At 40.6% G+C, this 17,258-nt stretch overlaps 1 protein-coding gene across 3 annotated transcripts in view; it reads left to right on the plus strand.

Moving 5' to 3' along the window:
• TGFBR3 (transforming growth factor beta receptor 3) overlaps positions 1-17,013 on the plus strand; it is a 179,660-nt gene extending 162,647 nt beyond the window's left edge. For 2 of the 3 annotated variants that reach the window (XM_077824946.1, XM_077824948.1), the window contains 3 exons: positions 2,682-2,723; positions 5,044-5,151; positions 13,254-17,013. In XM_077824946.1, coding sequence (XP_077681072.1) covers positions 2,682-2,723; positions 5,044-5,151; positions 13,254-13,372 — 269 coding nt within the window. In that variant the 3' untranslated portion in view covers positions 13,373-17,013. Of the gene's footprint in view, positions 1-2,681; positions 2,724-5,043; positions 5,152-11,887 lie in introns of all 3 variants that reach the window. The other variant, XM_077824947.1, reaches the window with a different exon arrangement.
• Positions 17,014-17,258: the final 245 nt, after the last annotated feature.

A 17,258-nucleotide genomic window follows, 5' to 3' on the forward strand; every position in this document is an offset into this window, starting at 1 on the left:
TAACATCGCTGTTATGCAGTTGTTCCACAACGAATCAAATGGCCCTTTTCTATAACTGCTGTGGTTGACTGGCACAGTGAATCTGTAAGATTGAGAACAAATTATATTGCACTACTAAAATCTGAGTATTTTCATCTTAAAGATGTCAGTTGCCATTTGCTTTGATGTGGAACAGGCCAGCTTTCATGGGTATTGTTACAAACCATGTTATTGGAACTATTCTGTTACATCTGCTCTATAAGCCAAATGAAGAGCTTGTATGTTTGACATTTGGGGAGCCAGCACAAATTGTTCAATGCAAAGGTGTCTGTTTTCTTCTCCATACGTCATGCACATGACTGCCATTGGCTGTAATGGAAACCCTGCCTCTATAGTTAGAGAAAAACACCCCCCCTCCAGTTTGCATTTTGCTTTATAGGTTTTTACAAGCTTGGTTCTTCACCTTATTGTATCAGATTCCCGTGAAACCTCCTAAAAAAGACCAGACAAGTTATAAAAAAAAACAACAACAAATTATTCATATCCTGGCATCTCTAAGTCACATCTGTTCTTTGGCACAATTTAAGTGAAAGGTGTAGAGAGAAACTTATTTAAAGTCTATGAAATTGATATTCTTCTATTGAATAGTTATGTCCCTTTCACTGTTTGTTCAATTTATGCAAGATGTGAAAAATAAGGTTGTTTTTTTTTTCAGTGAAGGGAACAAGATCAAGTGAGCAACTGACCAACACTTTTCCTAAACCAAGATATAGAAAACCATGTGCATTAGTTCAAGCCTGCTTCTGTTGTTTTAAAATTATACACTTTCCCTGGGCCTCATGAACTCTCACCCTTCTTGTGTTGCACAAAGCTGCAGCAAGCAACACACATTAATGCCAAGGAACTGGATAACTAATTCAGTGAATTGGCAAAGTTGTTGTTTGGCAAACTTCCTATTCTGTGGAGAGGCCAATGACAGAGTTAGCAAGGAAAATTAATTCCTGTCACCACTGGAGACGTTCGGATTAGTCGAAGTTTGGGATATGCTAGCTGGATATATGGACAAATATAGTGCTGCTACTCATGTTGTACTATTTCACTCTCTAGTATTTCAATCCAGTGCCTTTCATAAACCTTCATTTATACTTCTGCTTTGACTTCCATTTGATAACTTGTTAGTATATTCACAAACAAAAAAACGTACATTTTGAGAAAGCTAAGGTTGAGATATTAAAAACAATAACATATTCCAAAATGCATGAATTAAAAAAGCACTTAAATCAGGAAACAAATTCTTAAGGTCACCCAAAAAACCTTACCTTTGTCCCAATTTCCCCATCCTTGTTTTAACCTGTGTGTCTAGTCCACTTGGCATGAATGATATATCAAAAAAAAAAAAAAAAAGATGATGATGATGATGATGATGATAACCACTTGGTAAACTACACTGCTTTAGTTTGTTCTCAGAGTAAATAAAAATGCTTTGGATATTGCAGGTATGTGTTTCTGAGAGGAACATGTAATGAATCTGAGAGAGAATTTTGGCCACATGGTACCCTGTGTGGTTCAAGTTAGTTAATGCAGTTACTACTGAAGAGGTTTGGAACACTAATCCTGACATATAAATACGTACTGGATAAACAATAAAAAGAAAACCGATAACTTTCAGTATATTTTGGAACTTATAGAACTGCTCTTGCCTCCAGATCAAAGCAATTTTTTCCCAATTGTTAAAGGATATAAAAATATGTATCATTACAGTTCCTTACCAAATCTTCTCATAGTGGAAGCATCTGGTACACTCAAACATGTCAGAATTTAAATTATATCCTTCGGGCAGCTTGTTGATCTAGAGAGTGCAACATGGGTTACCAAACAAGATGTTTGAATTAGAATCCAAATCTGGGTTTCTGATTCCTCAAGTTGCCATGGGTATCCTGAGAGGAAGGGGACTCCCGACATCTAATAGTTCCTCCATGGAGATACCAGGCATGTATATGAAGAAGGGATGTCAAATAAGAGAGAGAGTAGGGGTAATGATGCATTTCTAAAGACAGTTTTGTATTTCTTTCCATTCCATGCTGATGCTATTTGATTATTATTTCAAAATAGTAGCTTTAACATCATAGCTATGATCTTTGTCTTCCAGTATAAATAAGATAGAATACCAAGTAATTTATACACATTACAGAGCACAGTGGAAATGTACAAGTCAAAACATGTGCATTTAAGCTGGTCAGAACAGGGTCCATCATATCTAGAAGCAACATTTCCCAGGAGTGGAAAAGGGGGGCTGGGTCTTGAAATGATTTCATGTGCTAGTCTCTCATGACTGGAGACAGGAAACAATTTTAGCAATCTGTGCTGAAGGAGAGCCCAGCATAGGAATAAGAGGGAGTTATTGCAGGTGAGAATTGATGACTACTGGGTGGGGAGGTTTGCACAGCGTCTGCCAGCACTCCGTAACATGCTGCTTGCATTGTGCTATGGATATATTCCTCTGAAGACTAAACAAGGTACAAATGGATTTTTTACATACTGATCCAGGTTAATAAATTCTGACAGGATTTCCTGAAATGTTACCAATACATTATGCAGCATTTAAAGACTTTCCTCCCAGTGAGATGCTGAAGATTGCTTATATAGTGTGTAGTATTTCTATGGCACATCATGCAATTAATGTGTTCGTATTTTTTAAACAGGTCCACCTATTCACAAGCCAAAAGGCAATGGGTTGCAGCCACGTAAGTTATACATATCTGTCTACTTTGTTGATCTAACAAGCGTTCTCAAACTTCATTGTACTGTACCCTCTTCTGACAACAAAAATTACTATACGACCCCAGGAAGGGGGACTGAAGCTTAAGCCCACCCAAGCCCCGCCACCCTGGGCGGAGGACAAAGCCAAAGGCTGAATCCCAAGAGCTTCAGCTCCAGGCAGGGGGTCTATAACCTGAAGCCCTTGGGCTTTGGTCCTGGGCAGTGGAGCTTGGGCTTCAGCTTCGGCCTCAGCCCCAGGCTCTAGCAAGGCTAATGCCAGCCCCGGCAACCCCATTAAAACAGGGTCGCGACCCACTTTGGAGTCCTGATCCACAGTTTGAGAACCACTGATCTAACAACTTCCAAACAAAAGGTTAAGTCAAAGATAGTTTATTGTAAAGCTTTTTAAACTTAGAGCGGAATTAAGTCTTTGGTTTTAGTGCCCCTGGGGACACCATCCCAGATCCTCAAACATAGTTAGGCACATGACTCCCAGGATCTAGGCCATTCCCACGAACTTTGAGAGAGGAATTCATGAGGGGAGAGCAGTAATTTGTAAGTGATTGCAGTACTCCAACATCAAGACCACCACAGATGTGATAAAATGTGGCTCTGTGACTTTCACTCTGAGTTCAACATCAGCATCAGCGGAGTTGGGGAAGCCAAAAATCTCAACCATGCTAAAGGGCCCAGTCAGCTCTGAGGAGAGTGCGTAGCACTAGAAATACATCATGATGGGAGGGAAGGAAAAATGGTAGCTGAAGGGTGAGAATTTAGAAAGTGCGGAGGGAAAGAAGTGAGGGAAAAGAACTGGTCTCTTTGGGTCTTGGAGCTAGATTCACACAAGGTGGCACAGAGAATGATAACATTTACCTCCCTCCACCAGCTGGGCTACCTGTGTCCTGCGATGAGTGGGGCCTAGTTGTCTGTGAACTGCATCTTAAGGCAAGAAGATGATGCAGTTGTAAAAGAGGTATCTCTGGTTAACAAACACAATTATAGTTTGGATTTAAAATATTCAAACATGACCAAGTGACTCAGAAATGGCTCCAAGTCAAAAACAGGAGAAAACTCCAGTTAGCCGCTACCTGGGCTGTTCTTTCTGTCCCAAAGCTGGCTGCACATACTCAGAAAGGGGTTCTGAAGAACTCCCTTAGCAGATGCAGGGGTCTGAAAGGTACAGTACCCATGCAAGTGTGCCTGTCAATAACAGAGGGAAAGCAAGTACCAGTGCTGCTGCCTGCCTTTCCAAGGAATTTCTGCTGGATGCAGGAAACGAGGTAGAAAGCAGGTGAATTGGAGGAGATCTGCTAAGCATGCCCTGGCTAGCCTCCTTCGTGTCCCCCGCACCCACCAACGCAGACCCTGGGATGAATTGGAGTCTGTGTGTTCAGTTCTTTTCCATTATTTACTCAATTACTAAAAAGTTATTTACTAGCTTACAACATTCCATATGTTTATGGGAGACACTAGAAAAACTACATCTGAAATTAGTCATGTAAGAAAAAATACAAAAAATAATTGATTCAGTATGAGAACCACATTAAGGTGTTTTTGATCAAAGAGAAGAAATATGCAAGACAATGGCTGGAAGTTGCTGTAATTGTGTCAGTAACATTTGGAGCCATACATTCAGGAACCAGATGCAGTACTGTACAAACTATACTGCATAAAGATCCCATCCCCTAGAAACTGAGTTTTTTGTTCTATTTTTGTGATCTGGAATTAATTTTTTATTAAGAACATTGCCAAATATGAAAAACAATTGCTCCTATTTATGTTTTTGCTGACTTTTGAGCTGGCACCACTTCTCACTTAACAGCACTTCCGTTCTCCACCTAGATATAGGGCTGAAGTTACAGAGGATATATAGTAAAGTTGGCTTGCATGGTAGGATGTGAATAAAAAGTAATCTTTTAGTAAGACTCCACAGCTTTTTAAATATATATTTAAGTGAAACCTGGTATTTAACTGAAAACAAAGAATAATTAACAAGAAACTGAGAACACTTTGAATTCATTCCGGTTTTGCTAGATTTGGGATGTATTGAGCTGGGTTTTTGACAGAACAGTTTGTTAAACTAAAGACATGCTTCATGCTCACCTCTGCCAGCATACGCATTGCTTGTCCTGCTTAGACACAAATCACAGTAATCTGCTAAGTATCATGGGGCTTTCTTTTCTTGCGTTTAAAATGCTGGTTAATTAAATATGAAAATGTCAAAGCTCTGTGTGAAAACGGGAGGAGGAATTTTTAAAAATACTATTCAGCATTCAAAATGAAAAAAATGGTTTTTATTTGTAGCAGTTTTCTATGGTCTGGACACACTGACCGTTGTGGGCATCGCCTTTGCAGCATTTGTGATTGGAGCACTGCTGACAGGAGCACTGTGGTTTATCTATTCTCACACAGGTTAGTACAGTTGTTTTCACCGGCTTCCATTTGGCATAGCACATTACAATGGAGGCAGTGAGATCGAATGCTTATGAATCAGGAGACTAGGTCTTCTTTGCTGCTTTCCACGTTCTCCCTAAGGTGCTTTCCAGCAACTCCCCACAGCAGACTGAAGGTGTTAACCAGGTAGCTGTATCTGCCTCTCTCGGTAATGGGGGATATTATGTCTTTTGATATTTGGTTTAGAAATTTGGAGATTTTTGACTAACTGTGAAAACTTACCCTGGGGTCTGAAAGTCCAACTGAGATTTTATAGCTCATGTGCCATCACCAATAAAGATTCTGTTACTGGAATTTAGTTAATTCTATTGATGTGTGAGCCAGAAGAGAATCCATTAAATCTTTTTAGCTAGTAAAGTAAGCAGATGTGACTTTGACTATACACCAAGAGCAGATCAAATGACTAAAAAGACACCATATTTACATAGGCCCTTTTCTGACTCCAGCTGCAATTTAAAATGTTTTGTAGGCTTTGTTTATTCAAAACCTTACATTGGTTTAATTAAAATTCTCAGTTTTTAAAAGGTTAAGCTAAATTTATAGCCACTGATAGCTGATTTAAGTGTGAGCCAAGCAAGAGTTTCCATGGGTTTAAGTAAATTGATATGAAAACCAATTTTAGTTGAACCAGTGCAAATTCTATGAAAACCAATCTTTGAGGAACTCCTATCCAGTAGTTTCTTCTGTGGCAAACTAGATAAATCTGTACTTAATCATGGGCTAGGTGAGAGGTAGGTAAACTACGGCCCGCAGCCCACGTCCGGCCCGCAGCCCACGTCCGGCCCAGCCCTTGAACTCCCGGCCAGGGAGGCTAGCCCTCAGCCGCTCCCCTGCTGTCCCCCTTCCCCCACAGCCTCAGCTCACTGCACCGCCAGCGCTCTGGCCCACCACTTCTGCCAGGCAGCATGGTGATGTGGCTAGCCCCGGCCGGGCGGTGGGACTGTGAGCCTCTGCTGCTCTGAGCAGCATGGTAAGGGAGCAGGGGGCGGTTGGATGGAGTGGAGAGCGATTAGGAGACAGAGAGCAGGGGGGGTTGGATGGGTCGGGGGCGAGGTGTGGATAGGGGTCGGGGCAGTTAGAAGACAGGGAGCAAAGGGGGGGTTGGATGGGGTGGGGGGGTCTCAGGAGAGGGCGGTCGGGGGACAAGGAACGGGGTGGGTTGGATGGGGCATGGATTCTAAGCGGGGCAGTCAGAGGGGAGGGAAATGGGAGGGGGCGGATGGGGGCGGGGGCTAGGCTGTTTGGGGAGGCACAGCCTTCCGTACCCGACCCTTGATACAGTTTTGCAACCCCGATGTGGCCCTCAGGCCAAAAAGTTTGCCCACCCCTGGGCTAGGTTGTCTGCTGTGTCTCCTGAGATATGCCACACAGGAGGAAGAGAAGGGGAGGCACAGGTGGCTTTACATCATCTTTTGCTCCACTTGGATTCTGAGCTGCCACAGTAAATAGAACCACTCTGCCATGGTTAGACCAGCACCATGGACTATTCTAACATGCAGCGGTCTTTCCTGGGCTCCCTATGGGCTGCTCTCCATCCCAGAATCCCCAAAGTAGTCTCTGCTCTGGGCCACTTCCACTCCTGGCCACCAGGGCCTCCCAGAGGATTCGGGGGACTGGGGTTTTCAGCGGCGGGGGTCCTTCCACTCCGGGCCAAAGACCCAGAGCGGAAGAAGGACTGAAGGACGAAGTGCTGCCGAAAACTCTCGTGGGGGCCCCTGTGGGGCCCAGGGTCTGGGGAAAATTGCCCCACTGTTAAGCCTTCATCCTTTATCAATAGGTATTGAATCTCTGTTCAGTTACAGAGATATCTAGAGGGACATGTGTTGTATGTCAGAAGTTGTGTGTTAAACTTTACAGTATTAATAAATAGGAGCATTATACAAGAGACGAGAGAGTAATTAAAATTGACAAAATCCCGTTGTCAAAAACAATAGGAAGTTGACATAATAAATCCTTCAAGAAAATGGAACTTGGACCAACCCTATTAAAATAATTAGTGACTAACAACATCAGTCATAGTTACCATGTAAAACAGCAAGAGGAGCAGCTGTTCTGACGTTCCTTATTGCCTGAGAGACAAAAATAAGGGGAAAGAATAAAAGGGAAGAAGGGAAGCAGGCTCTCTAATTCCTTGGATTAGAGAATTTTAAAAATTAGATATAGTGGGCAGATTTTTAAAGGCGCCTCAAAATGGACTGCTGTTCCTGGGCACATATTTTGTCCCCCCCACACTTGCATCTACAAATTGGGATTTGTAGTAGAGATTTGCTATTAGGGACTTCCGCTAGTCACCATAACCCCTCAGTGGAGAATTGCGGTGTACAAGATAATTCAGCCCCCGCTGAAAGGCTTTGGGGTCTGCTGAAGACTTTTTTTGATAAAGCATAAATAAATATGTAGCTAACCTGCATATCTTAGATAGGGTCTTGTGTATACTACAGCCATATAATTCACCCCTTGTAATTGGGATTCCAGAACATAATCCAATTTTCATTTTACATAACATTATCTTTCAAAAGTGATGCCATGGTTTCATCCTAGGTTTGCAGGCAGCGTGAAACAATCTCTTAGGCCTGGTCTACACTAGAAACTTTTACTGGCATAGTAGCGATGCGTGGTGGGGGTGAAGGGTGTTTAAATTACTGTTGATACTGGCAAAAGCCAGACTGTAGATGTGGTTATACCAACAAAAGAAGTATTTTTGCCAGTTTACCTTATTTTGTTTGGGGAATTGGTATAAATTACATCAGCAAAAGAATTACTTTGCTGGTATTAGCTGTGTCTACATTAGGAAGGTTTGCTAGTATATACCAGCAAACCCTTTCTAATATAGACCAGGCCCTAAATGAATGAACTCCCCCATTCATCTTAATGGGTTGTTAATGCTGAAACCAAAAGATAACTGAAAATGTAGAGGAGACCGCATAAAATAAATGCAATTGAATATCAAAACAAACAACTCAGCAGCTAAGTTATTGATTGTATTACTCACTTCGATTATTTCATTCAAATACATTTTAAAAAAATCAGAAACTGCTGCAAAGTTTCCACCAGAACGTTAACAAAAAATCTAGGAGCTTTACTGCAAAATTTGGGTCTAGTTTGCCATTGAGCACACGGGGCTTTGAGCTCAGAGAGTACTTAAGGAAGGAGAGGCATCGAAGTGAGTAGAGGAATTGAGAGGTGTTCTATCCTCCTCCTCAGCCAAAAGCTCCCTCTTTTAGACTATTTTTTCTAAATGGTTAAAGAACTTGAAAGGTAGCTACCAACTTTTCCACAATAATAGAATATCTGTCTGGAGAGGATCCTAGAACAAATGAAGGCAGAGGAGCTTGGCGAGTATTGAATACTGTTTACCTGAGCCTCTTTAGAAGAAGTAAAAGTCTTGCTCCAGCCCTGTTTGTGTGCAGTAACCCTTCAGGAGTGATTGTGAAATTATCTGACTGGAGACCTCTGCTTTAAGTGAATAAACTATCATGCTTAAGGATAAATACAAGGGACATGGAACAGCTTTATGAGTTATTAGACTTTGCTAAACATAAACCCAACAATTTAAAACCTTGCATTATGTATGGCACGCACATCAGTCACATAATCCTCTTAGAAAGTATGATTTTTCTCTTATTCGGACAATGCTTCAAATTAACAGGATAAAATTTTCCAGAGCTCTGGAAGTTAAAGGCCTCCCCTTCTCTTGTTTTTAAAATGGGATCTGATTTAAAATAAACCGACATAGCAACCAATTATATTTGGCAAATGGAGATAGAAAAGCAAACATTCAGACTTCCTGGACAGGGAGTACTACTGGCAGTTTTCCTAAGTGTGAATAATAAAGTACATGTTGTCACATTCAGATGGGTAAAAGCTTGTTTACTGTCAATAGATAGGACATGGCCATTTTGAGGCGTGATCAAGCACTAACATTAGACACATGAAGCTGTTTACATAAATAAGGCAGTAGGTGGTGGTGTATTAAATACATTTTTTCTCTTCACTTAAATTATTTTGAGTTTTTTATCGAGAGGATTTGACAGTTTATCAAGGTGGTGAACAATAACTGTAAGACCAAGCAAAAGTCAGTCTAAATATATTGGTAGGTTCTGTTCATAGTCTCACTAAGATTTTGATAGTTCAGTTGAAGGGCAGTGCAAATTCTGCTGGTATCTCTGTTACACAAACAGATTGTTATGTCAGAACTGCCAATAATTTTCTAGACATGGAGCAGTGAAGAGGAAATTAAATGACAGCAGAGTCTTTGCCACTGAGGCAAAGTGCTCAACCCCCAAACTTTTAAAGGAAGATGCCTCCTAGGAAGTTTTCCAGAAGAGCAAAGGAACGGGATGTGTGGTGCTGTTTGGCTTCTAAAGAGATTGTGACAGCTGTGCTTGTCATTTTGCCTAAAAAAGAAGAGGTATTCAGCATATAAACTAAGTTATGGTTAAGTTTATACAGATCGTATTGATATGCTGTGGCTGAGGCAAAACTATGTGTAATCATGCGGTTTGTAAAATGGGTGACAGCGAAGCTGTAATAAGACCTAACAGCAGGGAATATGGGCCAGTTCTACATTTTGCAGAACTGCTTTCTTGGCAGAGATGTTGAGGGGCCCTGTTAAGGGAATGGAAGTAACTGCAGTTCCTGTGTTCTAATGGTAACAGCTTTTTCTATTTTTATTTTCATTTTTTTATGAAAGGGAGGTTGCTTATCACTGACTTATAGATATGTCCTTTAACATGACAGGAAGGGAGGCTTATACACAAAACAACTAGTGGATAGAGGAACATTTTATAATGAAGGAGAAAATGCCCCAACAAGGTTTATGAAAAGCTTATAGTAAGATAACACAACAAGAAACTGCTGCTATAGTTTACTTTGTTTATATACAAAGCTGTTTCTAATAAAAAGATAGGAATGAAACATTTTATTTAAGAAATGCTGTGCTAGATTCAATTACACATAGAAGAAGTCTATAATTTGTGGAATCACTTTGGATTTGTACAGATCAGAAACTGCCTCGCAAAATTAAATGTCTTATTGAGTGAATCCATGGGCAAAATTCTGACCTCTGTTAAAGCAATGCAGCGCCATTGACTTAATTGAGGAAGAGTGTTTGGGGGAGTTTTCTTCCTATTTGTGAAAATAGTGGGGTGCAAGGCAAAAGCTGTGCACTCTTTCAAGAGTAGGAATACGGCAGTGATTGTAGGATGAGCTGGTAGCAACCCCTACATTTAGGTTGCCTAGCACTTTTCATTGTGAAGGATTCTTGTGACCCCTTCACTTGACAAGCTCTCATACCTCCATTGTTTGCATCAGGGCTTTGCTATTTAATAGGTGGGAATCCCCTTGTGCTGCAGAAGTGCATCTTCATTCACCCATGATATTCCATTCAGATATGGGTGAGCTCTGATGCCCTGTCTGACTGCTACTGGGTCAGAGGTTTTTTTTGTTTTTGTTTTTTCCAGGTTTTACAAATAGTGACACTTAAGGCGGTTGTTTGTATGCGTTTTGTTAAGTGTTTATATTTTATGTAAAAACAATACAAATAAAGTTTAAATAAAAAAAATTGGGTGAGCTACAAAGTGTTCAAAATCAACCACTTCCTTTCTGTCACTCGTGTTCCTCTGGAAACTTTTGGCAACCTTCCAAAATCTCTGAACCATTCCAAGGCTGGGCTCGTGTTGCTGCTGCAGCAGCCCACATTGCAGTGGGAACAGGGAGCTGCCAGAGCAGCTTTTAGGGGGCAAGGAGGAGAGTGAGCCAGCCTGCTCCAACCCTGTAAATCCTAGGATCCAACACTCGGTCCCCTGTAGTCCATTTACCACTGGGGGTAGGAGCTCTCCCAACTCCTGGGCAGGGAAGGAGTGGGAGAGGGAGGGAGAGACAGCCAGGTCAGCGTTCCCTTAATTGCCCCTATGGATCCAGCAGATGGTACCGGGGGTCAGTCACCCATCTGGGGGCAACTCATGGGACAGTAGCTATCCCAGCTATGGCTGGCCTGGGCTTCCCCGAGCACTCTCCAGAACCAGCAGTCCTGTCTCCCCTCTTACTTCTAGGCCTAAGGTGACCAAACATCCCGTTTTGGCCAGGACAGTCTGTCCCTTTTTTAAGCCCTGTCCTGGCCATCCTGACTTTTTTGGCAAAAGTTGGATCAGTTGGCAAGAGCAAACGGGACAAATGCCCATTTGTCAAAAAAGCGGTGCAGTGTGGAGGAACGATGTGGATGTGGGGGGGCATGGTTCAAGCAACCAGCGACAGCCTCAAGTGGGGGCCTGGGGCCAGCCCCGTTGGGGGGGGAGGGGCAGCTGGAGGAAGGGTCTCAGGCCAGCCCCGCATGGTGTCCTGTTTTCCTTTTGGGAAATATGGTCACCCTACTGCTAGCCAACATTGTTAATCTTGTAGCTCAAGTAGCAGAAGTCTATGCTGTAATGCTGAAGACTCAGGGTTCTGACATTGCTGATGATTGGGAGGAGGGCTACAGATCCACATAATAGAACTTGTAACCTTTTTCTTTAAAAACCATTAGGAAACCACATGGCTACATTAAAAGAACATTAAGGTTACAAAGTTAAGCACTTCAAAGTTAGGCAATGCCAGATTTATGGTTGCCTGTGCAACCTTAATCCCCCGTCCCCCACTCCATATGTATTGTGATACAATCTTTAATTATTCGATCATACTATTTTTCCCCCCACAGGACCTCTGCCTCATTCAGTGCACAAAATGGACAAGAAAAGGGAAGTATTAATATTGCACAGGCATCCATAAAATCAGACATTTTCTAACTTTTTAGTGCTTGACTTTGTAATCCAAATAACATTCTTTTAACAATAGTGCGTGTGTGTACTTACACTCTGAGCATGAAATTGCAAGAATATTGTACCTTATACTGTGCTATAACTACTGCTCATACTGTAGTAGCTATGTGGAAGCTTGCTGTAACCCTGCTACATTACATTTAGAGTGGGATATGTAAATCAACTCAGCATTACAGGTAGGCCATTTTCTTACTCTGGGGGTGGGGGGGGGAAGGTCCTCTGTCTCCCAGTATGTGCCATCCTCCTGACTGAAGAGGGGGAGGAGAGTGCTTTCAGATCCAACTCATTGGTTTTAGTACACGCTGCTCCATGTGTTGGCATTAAGACAAAACATTCTACACTTTTCTAGCTGTTTTCCATCAAACAGAAAAGACCACAAAAAATGTAGGGTCTGATCCTGATCTGAGTTACATGATACTCCTGGGGGCATTCTGTGCCAGAAAAATTAAAAATTCTGTGCACAATATTTTAAAATTCTGCAAATTTTATTTGTGAAAACAGCACCACATAATCATGCCACCTTCAATTATTTTGGTAATTTATCTGAAAATACCTGTCAGCAAGTATGTCTGTAACAATACAGACACCCAAAAATTCCCCCAGGAGTAGAGAGTTAAAGAAACCCCTATGACAAACCAGTTCCTGTTTCTCTGCCTCCTTCTTCCCCCTCCCCCCCAGCCTAGCTGGGAGGCCAGATACCCACAACCCCTCCCTCACCATGGCCTATTCAAAGGGAGCCTCCCAGCCAATACACTGAAATCTCCTCCCCAGCCACAGGGCCTCGCTGGCCCAGATACCTGCAACCCCACCAGAGCCCAGCCACAGGGCCTCCCTGGCCCAGATACCTGCACCCTTCCCCACCCCCCGAGCCCAGATGTGGGGACCCCCTGGCCCAGATACCTCCCCCTTTCTCCCCCCTCCCATTGCACAGAATTCCCCCAGGAGTATGGTGACTGAACCTCAGTTGATGGGCAGCTGACAGCAGGATACACAAAGCATCCATAGCTGAGCTCACTGTCAGCTGCTTTTATACAATTAAGAAAGCAGCTAGAAAAGATTTTTTTTTATGTAAATACTACCCAGAGGTGTCAAAATCAAGTAACATCTTTAACAAATGTTTCCATTTGAAATATATATCGAGTGCAGAGTTTTTATGGAAATAAAAATGACAAGAACATTGGGAGTTGGTAGAAATATTTTTGCTGTAGCATGTAACATTTTCAGTTTCCTTCTTTTTTTCCCCAGGGGAAACAGCAGGAAGACAGCAGGTCCCCACATACCCACCAGCCTCTGAAAACAGCAGTGCTGCACACAGTATCGGCAGCACACAAAGCACCCCCTGTTCTAGCAGCAGTACAGCCTAACCCAGGGGGAAATAAGTCCAGGGAGCATCATAGGAGGGCAGAGGTTCAGAGAGACAGTATGTTGACATTGGCTGTCTAAAGTTGGAAGGATTCATTTGGTTTCTTTTGAGAAAGGAGGGATTTCACTGTAGGAAAAAAAAAATCACCTGATCTTCTGGATAAATACAGTCTTTGGACCTTTCTACAGCATGTTATGCTACAGTACTGCAACCTGTTAAAAGGGAGTGTGGGCTGTCAGTGTGAAATACATGCCAGTTTGAAAAATGCTGCTTTGTCTATACAAAATAATTTTTGGTTCCTAAACCTTTTCACTGACAAGGTGTTTGCAAAGGGATTTCAACAAGATAAGTAGAACAACGGAGATCTTCGGTCAAAGGATTCCTACACATCAGAAGAAGAAAGTCTCAAGCTCAGATCTACTTGGTTAAAAACCATTTTATTACTTCAGCTATATTTAACCACTTCAAAATAGCACCTTGTTTTCTTGAGCTTGACTGCTATAGCATCTTACCTGCTTTGTTTTGTGTACAGTTTCAGGTGTTTAAAATGTGTTTGCCTTTGGTAATTATAATGCTCACTAAAGCAACATTCCCTTTCTTGTTCACTGGGCCAAAACTATCTTCAATTAGGGTTTTTTACCCACTATACCCTTATACACACACAAAGATTAAAGAAAAGATAATATGCACTAATGTTAGTGTGTATACTTAATGAAATATCTTATGCAAATGTATATACCACAGTATACACAATTTTACTTAATCTAGCATGTCTATTTTTTTAGACTGGGAAAAACATCTTAATATCCCACTCTACCCATGAAAATGTTGTTAGATATTTATAATTGACTTTAGTTTATATGAATATTTTGAGACTAATATACAAAAAAAGTATATTGAAAGATACTTGGCTCAGTCCTATGTTCTTTGTGCGCCCCGAATTCCAGTTGACATCACTGTGGTTTTGAGTGCACAAGGGATATACAACTGAGCCTATCTGTATAAAACACTGCATATAAAAATGAAACTCTTCTTTTAAGATAACAGTCCACAGTGGTTTGTGTCAAACTACTAGTTAGTCATATGAACTTCGCAATTGGATATTCTCAAAGTAATGTTAGAATGTGAGATGGGCAATAAGGCACTAATTTTCATAGTATTTTAGTGCTTTTGCCATACCCTGACCTTACAATAAATCCCAAAAGGAGGGAAAAATTAGATGTGAATTACTTTAAATATTATGGTGTCACTTTGCAACTGTAATATGCTCTGATTGCTCTGTTTCTGGTTTGTTTGTTTTGTTTTTTAAGTGAATGCTATTCTCTTGTCACAGGATATAAATGACTCCCATTAATTTCAGTAGAAGCTGCTTGTATTCTGCAGCAGGAGAATAGGATTCTTTATATTAGGGTGATATTCTCCTAGGTCTGAACTCAAGATTTCTATTGCTAACTCTACACTCATGCCATGTATACAACTCATATTGTCAATGGATATTCAGTCTGTATAATGAGATCAAAATGTGCAATAGAGATATGTACTCAGGATCAGATAGCAGAATTTTGCCCTTAATTTTTTAAACACGTTTGGCTCTGATCCTGCAAATGCTTATGCACATGAGTAAACTTACTGACTGACCCTGATGTTGCAAGGGCTTATAAATGTACTTAACTTTATGCCCTGTGATCAGTCTCAGTGTCAATGGGGGACTGCTCACAGTGAGTAAAGTTAAGCACATGTGAAAGTCTTTGCAAGATCAGACCAATGAATAATTACTTTGAGTTCAACAGGATAACTCACATAAGTGTTTGCAGGATTGTGTCCTTCGTGTGGGAAGAACAAATATGCTACCTGTGTCTTTGAAAATAATGCGCTTTGCCTAACCTTCAGCAGAATGTATTGTGTAAGCATATTCTATGTATAAAATCTTTAAAGATGTCTTCAAAGAAGACTAAAGCCTTTAAGTCAATCATAGCTATATTTTACTACATTACATTTGTGTATAAAGATATATTTAAGTGGTTTTAGATAAATTTAAATTTAAATACTCTATATATGTTTAATTTCAGTTACTGTGAATTTTACATTTTTGTAATGTCTTATTACCATTTTAACCCTTTCCTTCTCAGATTAAAAAAAAGTAGAGTCTCACAAGGAGTCTTAGAAAATTCTGTTGTGATGGACAAGTTTAAAACCTTGTGTGTAAGATAGTTAATTGTATATTTTTGAGAGAAACATGCTGCATTATCAATGATTTTATCAATAATTTACTCTAATTTTAAAATAATTTACAGATTTATATTTCCAAACTGACAAACCAAAATATAAAATGCATAAAAAAAAATTGAATTTTTAGCCTTCTATCCAGGACACAATTTAAATTAAGACTCATCTTGATGTACTCAGCTGTTTAGAGTTAAGAATATATCAAACTGAGTTCATGGAAAGTTACCAATATGTTAATTGGACAGTGGATGTCATCAAATGCAAGTGTCATTTCTTATAGGATTGAACAGTCACTTCTGTAGGCAAGAGAAGTAAAACAAGGGCATTTCCCAGTTAATAGCTTTATTAGAAGAATGTACCGTACCTTGCAGTAGTCATTGACTACTGCAATTCAGAATACTGCTACAAACATAAACTCTTTTTATAAAACAGCCATTTATATTTACTGCAAGTTTCTTTAAAGTTATATTGTGTTGTATATCATTTGAATGTTTCACTGCAAAGCCACAGTTTGAGTCTATCAAGAGGCCTGATCCTGCCATCATTACTCAAATGAGATATTTACCTTGTTCAGAGGAGCAGCACAAAGCCTATGTGCCATTTACTTCCCATTTAGTTCCTCAAAATGGGGCTCACAAGAGACTTAATTGGTGCTGGCCTTCTCTCCCAAGGTGAATTTCACAGGTAATCTCATTGAGTCCAGTGGGATATCTGGTGGAAGGATGGCAGAATTGGGCTTTAAAAAAAAAAAAAGACAGCTTCTGACGATAAAATCCATTAGTGAAATACTTAAACTCCAAGGCAGACTGCTTGTTGTGTTCATATATTTTCTAATCACTAGCTTTAACCTTTACAAATATTTGGTGTTGGGCAGCTGTTACATTATCATTTTAAGAAGTCAAAACATTCTGAACTGGGCTTTTCCATTGCATTTACCAGATGGAAGAGGGTTTTGCATAATGTCTCTCGAGATGATTGTAAATTCTTTTTGTTCCTCTTTCTAATTGTTTTCTGTAATGTATACACCAGTCTTTTCTGTAATGTGTATCTACCTCATGCTTCACAAGAAGACTTGTACTGCTGGTTATGCTGACAGCACTTTCTGTGAGGTAACTGTTGTGCTCTGTTTTCGTCAGTCAGACGGGGTGTTCATGAAATTAATTGGTATTAGCGATCATGTTTTCAACTGGTTCCAAACACAGTACTTTGATTTTTTTTAAATCAGTTCTTAATTAGCAAAATCTCATTACAGATGTATTTTTTTAAAAAATCAATGGGAGAAATTATTCCCTCTGGCCAGTCTGAACACCCCATTGGTATTTAGTTGTGTGTTCAGAAGACTTGGGGAAATGCTTAGTTGTACGGTTTTGATAACCACAGTGTCATGTCATCTTAATCTGTGCATAATAAAGTTATATATCAATTAATAAATGTGTTGCTTCATTTTCTGAAGTAGTACAGGCATTATTGAACACTGACAAAATGTATAGGCCATATTGTGCCTTAAGAGCTCATATTCACCTCCCATGAGCTTCAGTCAGAGCTGCATGTCCAAGAGCATTCTGTCTTCCGGTCTGATTCTTATTTATTTTGTCCTTACTCACCTTCCATCCCCTTCCACATTTCATCCCTTGCCTTTTGCGGACTTCTCATGACCATGG

Source organism: Eretmochelys imbricata, chromosome 8 (genome assembly GCF_965152235.1).
Source record: "Eretmochelys imbricata isolate rEreImb1 chromosome 8, rEreImb1.hap1, whole genome shotgun sequence".
Taxonomy (NCBI): domain Eukaryota; kingdom Metazoa; phylum Chordata; order Testudines; family Cheloniidae; genus Eretmochelys; species Eretmochelys imbricata.